The 11,006-nt window shown below is 45.6% G+C and overlaps 1 protein-coding gene across 1 annotated transcript in view; it reads right to left on the bottom strand.

The window, feature by feature from the left end:
• Window positions 1–2,915: 2,915 nt before the first annotated feature.
• The window catches only part of LOC116938843 (collagen alpha-3(VI) chain-like), a 123,206-nt gene continuing 115,115 nt past the window's right edge, over window positions 2,916–11,006 (bottom strand). The window contains exons 7-10 of the mRNA XM_076054427.1: window positions 8,873–9,139; window positions 7,551–7,820; window positions 6,866–7,033; window positions 2,916–6,071 (exon numbers count right to left, since the gene is read on the bottom strand). Coding sequence (XP_075910542.1) covers window positions 6,004–6,071; window positions 6,866–7,033; window positions 7,551–7,820; window positions 8,873–9,139 — 773 coding nt within the window. The 3' untranslated portion in view covers window positions 2,916–6,003. The remainder of the gene's footprint in view (window positions 6,072–6,865; window positions 7,034–7,550; window positions 7,821–8,872; window positions 9,140–11,006) is intronic.

The raw sequence follows: 11,006 nt of genomic DNA, 5'->3' as shown, positions 1-11,006 counted from the left end.
AAGGCGAGTAAAATAAAGACTGGATGATGGTCTAGGTCAGTTGTATAACGTTCATAAATACGTAGGTTTGATTAAACAAAGTAGTTGTGCCCGTGCTTAATTTGTGCTTTCGATTGTTTACCTTCTAAAAAAAACTGGCCATGTCTCGCACCCCCATAAAGGGCATTTCGCACCCCCATAAAGGGCATCTCGCACCCACAGAAAGGGCATCTCGCACCCCCAGAAAGGGCATCTCACACCCCCAGAAAGGGCATCTCACACCCCCAGAAAGGGCATCTCGCACCCACAGAAAGGGCATCTCGCACCTCCAGAAAGGGCATCTCACACCCCCAGAAAGGGCATCTCGCACCCCCAGAAAGGACATCTCACACCCCCAGGAAGGGCATCTCGCACCCCCAGAAAGGGAATCTCGCACCCCCAGAAAGGACATCTCACACCCCCAGAAAGGGCATCTCGCACCCCCAGAAAGAGCATCTCGCACCTCCAGAAAGGGCATCTCACACCCCCAGAAAGGGCATCTCACACCCCCAGGAAGGGTATCTCGCACCTCCAGAAAGGGCGTCTCGCACCCCCTGAAAGGGCATCTCGCACCTCCAGAAAGGACATCTCACACCTCCAGAAAGGGCATCTCACACCCTCAGGAAGGGCATCTCGCACCCCCAGGAAGGGCATCTCGCACCTCCAGAAAGGGCATCTCGCACCTCCAAAAAGGGCATCTCACACCCCCAGAAAGGACATCTCGCACCCCCAGAAAGGACATGTCGCACCCCCATAAAGGGCATCTCACACCCCCAGGAAGGGCATCTCACACCCCCAGGAAGGGCATCTCACACCCCCAGGAAGGGCATCTCACACCCACAGAAAGGGCACCTCGCACCCCCAGAAAGGGCATCTCGCACCCCCAGAAAGAGCATCTCGCACCTCCAGAAAGGGCATCTCACACCCCCAGGAAGGGTATCTCGCACCCCCAGAAACGGCATCTCACACCCCCAGAGAGGGCATATCGCACCCCCAGGAAGGGCATCTCACACCCCCAGAAAGGGCATCTCGCACCCACAGGAAGGGCATCTCGCACCCCCAGGGGGTGCTGCACCCCAGGCTAAGAACTACGGTCTATGTGGACCGGATAAACAATCCAAGAGCCCCTGTCTAGCAAAACCCTGACTCCCAAGAGTGTCCATCATAGGGTTTTATTTGTCTCTTAAACACTGTTCCAAATTACAGAAATGTTCGTTCCGAATGTTAGGCTTTGGAATGTGAGCAATATACATGGATTTCTTCGAAAGCGAATATAAATCTTCAAATCCATTTATCAGACATTACTGTGATTTATGGATAATGCACTCTTGACAGAGTGAAATGCCAACAGCTGCCCTTTCTGGGGGGTGCGGTTCAATACAGTACACAAAATCCGTGACCTGATCCCATCCGTGAAGGATGTCGTTCCTGACTTACAGTACCCCGGGGTTTACAAATTGAGCTGCACCTGTGGTGACTGCTATATCGGGGAGACGAAACGACATGTCTCTGACCGAATTCGCGAGCACAAATCAGATTTGAAACACGGCAGAACGAATTCTTCTGCCGTAGCTGATCACTGTTACAACGCTGTGAGTGATCACGATATAGTTTTCTCCGATACCAAGGTTCTCTGCAAACCCACGGGTTTTTATCAGAGATTTGTCCACGAGGCAATTCAGATTTACAAACACAGACACAATTTCAACCGAGAGGATGGTTTCAAATTAGCAATCATTGGAAAGAGGTTCTAAATCAAACCAAACATTATACTAATTTTCAATGGTACAGTATATTTTTTCAAGTAGTGGTATCGCAAACTTTCACAGCAGCTTATGTCCCTTCACACCAACATTATGTAAACTCCCCCCCACCCCCACCGCGCCGGTCCAGTACATCATGTTATGCTAATTCCTTTGTCAAGGCGTTTTTTGTTTCCTCCCACACAGCTTAAAGGACGCGACCTGGGCTTGGCTGTCTTCACTCCAACGCTGTCCTCTGGACAGTCCGGTCCCTTCACCTGATGAAGGCCACTTGTGTTGTGGCCGAAACGTCGTGATTTTTGTTATTTTATTTTTTACCGACGTGACTTTACCGAATAGAACCAAAGAGAACAGCTGCATAGTATATGACACTTAGAAACGATGTGTTGCAAATAAGATGTCATTTGCAACACCATGGATTGTGAATATTCAGACGTATATAATGAAAGTGTTTGCCAGCCTTTCTTATTCTTCTCTTCTTTTTCTTCGTCGTGTCTCCTGTCCAACCTATAAAATCTGTAACCAATATTCTGCACAGGCCACCGCTTCTGGTGTTGGCATTGCCAAATCTTGAGGAGTGCATTGTGGTGCTGCAAGGTATCTTAGGAGATGATCCATCGTTTGTTTCTCCTGACAAGCACATTGTTCAGTTGGGCAGAGGTCCCATTATTTCACGAGAGTTGCATCGGCGAGAGCTCCGGGCTGCCGGTTCTGGGATTGGATTCGTCTCGTCGTCACTGTCGTCGTTCCCGCCTTCATCACTGCCGCCTTCGCCCGATCATTGCGCGGCCGAACAGTAGTTGGCTGTCTCGGTCGACGCCGTCAGTGCAACGGGGACGGGGTCGTGTTTGGGCCGGGTCGTACGGCAGCGTGGTCGTGAGAGAGGGGGCCGGAGTTGTGAACACAACAATAAAAGGGAAGGACGGTGCCTCCTGCGACTACCTCGTCTCCGACTGAGTGTGTGCGCAACGCATGCCGCCCGCCCGCCCACACAAAGTAGAAGAAGAGACCTACGACATGTTTGTAGAACTTCTTTACCACCGTACATAGCCAACCGTGCTAATCGGAGGTGCAGAGGAAGGAGAAAAAATGCGGTTTTAACTGGAACACCATAAGATGCATATTCAGACGAGACATACTTGCGTGCATATTTATTCAATTGTATTTATTAATTTAATAATGACTAAATGTTGCTAAAGCAGAAACACTTGCACAGTCAAAAGGGTTCACTGGCCTCTTGTCTCAAGTGTGATATGTGGCAGGATGGCACGGTGGTGGCACGTGTGCCTAACATCAACAAGCGCCTGGGTTTGATTCCCAACTCCGGCACCTTTCTATGTGGAGGTTGTATGTTCCCCCCTGGTCTGCATGGGGCTTGCTCCAGGGTCTCCAGTTAGTTCCCTTCCATAGCAAAAAACCCATATAATCTATCTGGTATTGGGCAAATATCCAAAGACTGAAAATGTACCTGCAAATTACTCAATGGGATTAAACATAACTTCGCCTCCTTCCTAAATAAATGCTTACACTTAATGAGGCTTTCCTGCTAAACAGGCTTCATGATAATATAAGTTATAACACGTGCTGGCATTGGGGCTTTTCCTTTAAGTATGCCCGGTTTTCTCATGCGAGACTGAAGCTAGCCCTTATATAATATTTTTTTCCCTTTATTTTCCCAGGAAAGCCTCATTAAGCCTCTAATCTTTATTCAGGAAGAGTTTTACATTCATCAATTCTCTTAACGAGTGGGATTATATGCAGCATGTGAGGGAAAAACCAGAGCACCTGGAGAAAACCCACACATATCCGTGGATGATAATCATCTATGACCCGCACAGAAGGCATGGTCATACAGGACTGCACTGTCGTCTCCTGGCCACTTTTAAGTAAAACGCATATAACACCTCGTATTCGCAGGCAGTTTCCCATCCAAGTACCAATCGGGTTCCGAGATCTGAAAAGGTCATATTCAGGGTGATTTGGTCGATTTGCTCTCAAGACGTTTTATCGGAGCAGTACACTGGAAAGAATGCAAAGGTTGGGAAACCCCCATAATAATAAGGGGGGTATTTGACCAGGATAAGGAGAGGCTGCAATGTAGTATGAGCAGCATATAAGACAATATATGGGAATACAGTTTGTCATAAATCAAGAAAGGCTCCTGAGCATGGACTTGAACAGAGGCATGGACGGGTTGTCAGTTGACTATGGGAGGCATCAGTTTTTTTTCACCGAGGCGGCCACACATTTGCACCGTCCAGCGTCACCTAGCCTCGAAGACGTAACCCCATCTTGTTTCCACTCACGCCTTGGCACCGTATATCCTTCAGCTCGCGTCGCATCTTACCTTCTAGATTTAAGATGCCAGAGAACGAGCACTCGCCCCCAAGACCGCATGACGAGCACCGTGCATTGGCAAGAAAGAGCTGTAAGTTTTTGTGTGCTTGTGACTGGTGTAAAGCGGTTTGTCTGCGTGTGTGGGTTTGTAAGTTGTGTGTGTTTGTGTGGTGTGTATATGTGATGTCTGATATGTGTCGCGATTTGTTTTTTTTACAGAGCACGCTCCTTCACACCGGGGCATCTCAGAGCGCTTTACGAACATACAATAAGCGACTCGCGTTACATCACATCTCATCCTAAACATATAGGAACCCTCAGCAGCAGGACAGGGCTTTTTTTGAGCCTCGACCCAATTGGTGCTCGACCAGATGACGCCAAAAGGCCTTTTGTACGCCGTCCCTTGGTGCACACCAATCAGTATCAAGGACAATGCATATATTATCCTAGTATGTTTTTTTGTTTGCATTTTGACTGCAGGTATTGTGGTTAATGCAGACATGAATCCTTGTAAAAAGGGTTCAGTTTTGTTACCAGAAAAAAAGGGGATAAACCCTATTATTATATTTTGGTACTGGCAAAGGAGGTCTAATGATGAAGATTCAAAAGATTAATACTTACAAAGATTACTTAATAAGGAGTAACTTCAGGGCTTTTTGAACGCTTCCGTGGGCTGCTTCTACTCAGATATAAAATGTCTACGCCATAAGATTTTAGTTGGTTAACCTGCGAAATATTATTTTTTGACTTGGAATTTTCATTATAAAAAAAAAATTTTAAATGTTTTAATTTACATTTGTGACTGTAAAACGCAAAGCGTAAGCGTGAAGTTTGTCCCTTAAATATTAATCACGTAACTGTGAATTCGCGCTCTGGCGAGGGGGTAGGAGCAAACGCGTTACGCGAGGGACGCCTGACACAACGTTGTACTTTGCTGCACTCGCCCTGACTGAGAACGGTGTCCAAACACGTGGCAAAGCGTGCTGCAGGTAAGTGTTTAGCGCCATACTCGGACAGGGAGCTCGTAAACTAAACTATTTTTTATTTTACCAGGTAAGGCACACTGAGCTACATTGCTCTTTTTTCAAAAATGCCCTGGCCACAAATGATAGCTCAACGAAGTGGCTTGTCACGTGGAAATTTATAGCAGCTAAATACTCTAAACGCTTGTTCATTCTAAATGTGAAGGGAAAAACCGGACCCGGAGAAAAATCCACGCTCTACTGGGAGAGAGACAGAGGTGCAAACTGCAAATATACAGCAGGCATCAGGGTCGGGATCTGATCCACGACCTCCTGTATACCAGGCGAGGCAGTTAACATCTCGCCACCACGGTGTAAGTACACTGGCTGAGGAGGCCTAGGTTACCGAAGTAGTCGCCACGGCTTTGGGAGTAGAGAGGGGAGAGGCAGGTGAAAGTGAGTGTACCATGGCGCGGAATATGCAGTGAGTACGGTACTTACTTGTGAGTTGCAAAAGTTGGGTGCAAGCGATGAAGGAATTCAGATCGTTATCGGTAACAAAAATAGATATTATCTTGATTTGAAGCTTTTGTGACTGCAGGAATCCATACTCTTTGGTTCTTTCGGTAAAGTCACACAGGTAGAAAATAAGAAAATAAAATAACTGTGATTTATTTTATTTATTCATTTTATACCTAGGTGACTTTACCGAAAGAACCAAAGAGAATAGATATTATATTTCTGTTTTTTTCTGCCTAATGGGATGCAAACTGTGGTGACATCAATATACATTATTTGAATGTTTATACGATCAACATTGGAGTACAATATACTTAAACGATATAATGAATGTGTATGAAAGATGGTTTTCTGTTAGTTTAGCACCACTTCTTCAATGCGAGTCTCCTTTCCCAGAGCACCACTCACGACAGGCTTTTCACATTCACATGCTGTGTGATGTCACCCACAGGTAAGGTCATCTCAGAACTGCCTAAAAGACAAACAGAAATAAAACAATTTGTTTAATAGCAATCACTCAAATACGCTACGACATTTCTGGTATAATTACAATACGGTTATAAAAAAAAACATTATAAGCATGGTATATTTAAAGCTTTCGTGACTGCAAGGATCCATACTCTTTGGTTCTATTCGGTAAAGTCACGTAGGTAAAAAATAAACAACAAAAATCACGACGTTTCGGCCACAACACAAGCGGCCTTCATCAGGTGAAGGGGAGACAGCCTGATCCCTTCACCTGATGAAGGCCGCTTGTGTTGTGGCCGAAACGTCGTGATTTTTGTTGTTTTATTTTTTACCTACGTGACTTTACCGAATAGAACCAAAGAGTATTATAAGCATGGTTCGTTCTCGATGAGAGTAATTACATTCATGAACTTCCAACAGATACATGTATATAATAGCTACAGGCCTACACAGACCACCAGAGCTACAAAATACTGAAAGTGTCCCTAAGGCCCAATTTCCGCATACCCTTCATCTGTTTTAAGTATACACAATGGTTCAGATCCATTAGATCAGATCAGCAACGGATTGGAATATAGTCAGGACCCAAGTCACAGTATCAAGCCCAATTACACCCATGCTGCACAACCCCACTCAATACGTTTTCACCTTGGCTTGCAGGAGTTTCCGTGGCCATAATTTCCACGCAATTAAAACGTTGAGAAATTGTTTTGCTTATTTTGGATCGTGACTAACATGCTAAGTGTTGTGCGCTCCGCTGTGCTCTTTGACCATACAATGGCTCTCGTGGACCCTTACCTCTGGTCTTACAGGTCATCTCACACTCCTCACGGCTCATGAAGTTGTTGCCGTTTCCTCCACAGCCCCCATACCAGAAACGGGCACACACTTGGAAGTGGGCATAGAAAAACCATCTCATCTTGAATGCGTGGCAGCTGCCTTTGTCCACGGTCAAGGAACACACGTCTGAATGAGGTCAAAAAGAGAGTGTGAAGGCACCATGAGGCGCACGGTGAACAGTGATGAATCTCCACGGCACCCAAAACCTCAAGAGCCCAGGATGACAGATCTACCTCTCACCGTTGGTTCCCAGATGAGGAACACCTTGGATTGTTCAGCAGTGCAAATGAGTCACGTTACGGAGTAATTTGAAATGGACAAGTGCGCTCCTTTCAATGACAGGAAAGAAATAACCTATCCTGTAACAGGTACAGGACTGTACATAAAATCATTAAATACCGAAGTTTGGAACACACGCAGTTTCCATAATGATTCAAAGGTGCGGGAAACCATACAAAAGCGGCAAGGCAGCAGCCAAGACCAATGCCTAATATGAGGGCAGACGCTTCTTTAGAAACTTAATTGGCAACACTTGTTATAAATTGAGCAATTTCTGAAATTGTTTGTTAACGTCGCAGACCACTACATCCGTTGTGTTACAGCAAAGTGGACAGGTTTGATTAACCCCGCCTGAAGAACGCACCTGTTTTGATCTGCAGGTTGACGGTCTCGCTCTGCTGTGTGCCGCAGAAGGCGCTCACTCCGACGCTGTAGACAGCATCAGACGCGAGCCCGGTAAAAACATACCGCGTTTGCTCCACATCAACCGAGAAACACTTTTTATCGCCGTAGGGCAGCGTGTTGATGTGCACGCTGTAGGAGGTGGGCACGGCGTGCAGGGGCGGAGTCCAGCTCAGCGCCACACTGCTGTTGCTGATCACGGTCGTCCACACCGAGGACGGAGGAGCCGCGCCTGCACACAAACCGGCCCAAAGCGGCGAGCCAGGTCGGTCGAAACGTAACGGTAGCAAAGTAGTTACCAATGGGCCCGGCTGTAGCTCCTCTCACAATAGTTGTGGGGGACCACCATAGCAGTGATCACCTCTAGGGAAAGTGATCTTGGATGGCCCTAAGGAGTATCTCGGGGCAATATAAGGAGCACAATCTATCACATCAAGGAGCATAAATCATCACACGAAATCCGGTCAACCTCGCAGCGGCTTTTGGCTGGCCATCGAACAAAGACGGTTAGAGCATCGTGCGCTTTCAGATACGTTTCTGCCACCGTCTGGAACGTTCTCCCTTCCGATATTAGGAAGCCACCGGAGCTATGCACTTTTAAATCATCTAGATTGAAAACTAATTTCCTTAGAACTGCTTTTTGTGTTTAGTTTCCTTCCTCCGCACCTCCGATAACTGCGGTTGGCTATGTATGTGCGAAAGAAGTTAAACATACATACATAGTATGGTTATTTTAGCTCTGGCAGTAAACCTCTTTGCAAGCCATCTGGCTACCATGAGAGATTCGTTCATGAGGTTATCCACATATACAAACACAGAGACAATTTCAACCGAGAAGATGGATTCTGGCTAGCAATCATTGGAAGGATTTGATAAACCATTTCGGGTCTTAATTGATTGTTCACGCTTACGGTGGCTTTCAGACTGCATCCATCATTTTCGTCTCCCCCCTCCTCTTTTCCGAACATAGATGGACTCGTCCATCTGAACAAACTGTCAAATCTCTCTCCGTGGTGCTAACGTTAAAAATAACCGCCACTTTTTCAAATTTTCTTGCTGTGGCTTTCACACCTGATGATGATTGCTTGTGTTGCAGTCGAAACGACGTGAGAATTTTATTGTTTTATATTTTTATTATTTTATTGTTTCCCTACTACATGACTTTACCGAAAAAACCAAGAAAAATGTAGAGACGGTTATGGATACAGTTATCGCTATTGACCAAAACGTGTGGACATGAGTGGGCATCTCACGTTGTGGTGCTGAATGTTACTTTGTACTCACGTGTTCTGTGGCTGCCCGTGTAACTAAATCCTGGAGCTCCGCTGTTGACCGACTGTATTTGTATCAAATAATTATGACAGCTCGTCAAACCCATCACATTGGCTGTCGTGGAATTCGTCATTTCCCTGAACGGCGCGTCTCCAGTCTCCTTGTCCGTAACAGTTACTAGAAATTCGCCTGGGTCTGGTGCATTCCATTCCAATACGAAGCTGGTGTGGTTAACATCTCTGATGACTGCAGCTAATGGTTTACTCTTGCCCAAGGCACCTACAAAACATAACATATAATTCATTAATGTAAGGCGACTTTACTCCATAATAGCATCGAGGCATTTAAAAACATATTATTTTGGATAAAGTACATGAAAATATAACGTACTTTTATTATAGCGATACGATAATGCAACTGTAGTGCGACATTTAATAAATAGGTCTCATTTTGGTGAACAATAGTTTTATAACACATTCAGAACGTTTTATATAAAAATCAGACATTTCACGGAGCTTACAACACAAACACGTCATCATCCTGAAAACGTGCCACATTTACAGCAGAACTCTTCAGGGAGCAGCCGTGGTGTCACGGTTGGACACTGGACTCGCAATCCGGGTGTCTCCACCCCTGTCCACCCAGCAGTCTAAATGGGTTCCCTGCAGTCTATCGGCAGGTTTTGTGTGGTTAGAAAAAGTGTGGGAATGCCCACCTCTTCCAAAACATATGGTCATCAACGTGGACAAGTAGGACAAATGTATGCTGGAGTTTACTCGAATGAAGTCCCTTCCACCAGCAGTAGTTTTAAAAGAGAATGAACTCTCACTCACAATATTGACAATTCCTATGATTACCTTGATGAGTGGCAAATGTTATCGGCGGGTGAAACATCATTTTGGTCAAGATGTTGGTGAAATCATTCCCTTTATATCGAGCAATTGAGCGATGAGGGGGTAGCAAGTAGCGAATAGAGATGCATGTCCAGAAGCTGAGGCACCAATGCCAGCTATAGCCACTGGCCCATGAAAATGATACGCTGTAGTGAGGAACTTTATTTTTCTCCAGCTGTTTAGGAAAAATACGTGAATGCTTCAACTATAATGCACCTCAGATTAGCACAGTTGGCTACGTATGGTGTGAAAGTTCAATAGATAGCATTGCTAGCATGCAGGCTGAGATTGGGAATGACTGACCTATCACTGCCTGAAACGTCTGGAAAGTCGTTGTCTTGACAAGAACAAATGTACAGTGAGGGAAAAAAGTATTTGATCGACTGCACACTTTGTACGTTTGCCCACTGACAAAGAAATGATCAGTCTATAATTTAAATGGTAGGTTTATTTGAACAGTGAGAGACAGAATAACAACAAAAATCCAGAAAAACGCATGTCAAAAATGTTATAAATTGATTTGCATTTTAATGATGGAAATAAGTATTTGACCCCCTCTCAATCAGAAAGATTTCTGGCTCCCAGGTGTCTTTACTACAGGTAACGAGCTGCGATTAGGAGCAGACTCTTAAAGGGAGTGCTTCTAATCTCAGCTTATTACCTGTATAAAAGACACCTGTCCACAGAAGCAATCAATCAGATTCCAAACTCTCCACCATAGCCAAGACCAAAGAGCTCTCCAAGGATGTCAGGGACAAGATTGTAGACCTACACAAGGCTGGAATGGGCTACAAGACCATTGGCAAGCAGCTAGGTGAGAAGGTCACAACAGTTGGTGCGATTATTCGCAAATGGAAGAAACACAAAAGAACTGTCAATCTCCCTCGGTCTGGGGCTCCATGCAAGATCTCACCTCCTGGAGTTGCAATGATCATAAGAACGGTGAGGAACCAGCCCAGAACTACACGGGAGGATCTTGTCAATGATCTCAAGGCAGCTGGGACCATAGTCACCAAGAAAACAATTGGTAACACACTACGCCGTGAAGGACTGAAATCCTGCAGTGCCCGCAAGGTCCCCCTGCTCAAGAAAGTACATATACATGCCCGTCTGAAGTTTGCCAATGAACATCTGAATGATTCAGAGGACAAATGGGTGAAAGTGTTGTGTTCAGGTGAGACCAAAATGGAGCTCTTTGGCATCAACTCAACTCGCCTATGACCCCAAGAACACCATCCCCACCGTCAAACATG

The sequence above is a fragment of the Petromyzon marinus genome, chromosome 4, assembly GCF_048934315.1.
Source record: "Petromyzon marinus isolate PM22_M1 ecotype Great Lakes invasive population chromosome 4, UKy_Petmar_22M1.pri1.0, whole genome shotgun sequence".
NCBI classification, from domain to species: Eukaryota; Metazoa; Chordata; class Hyperoartia; order Petromyzontiformes; family Petromyzontidae; genus Petromyzon; species Petromyzon marinus.
This window is presented reverse-complemented; position numbering and strand designations above follow the sequence as displayed.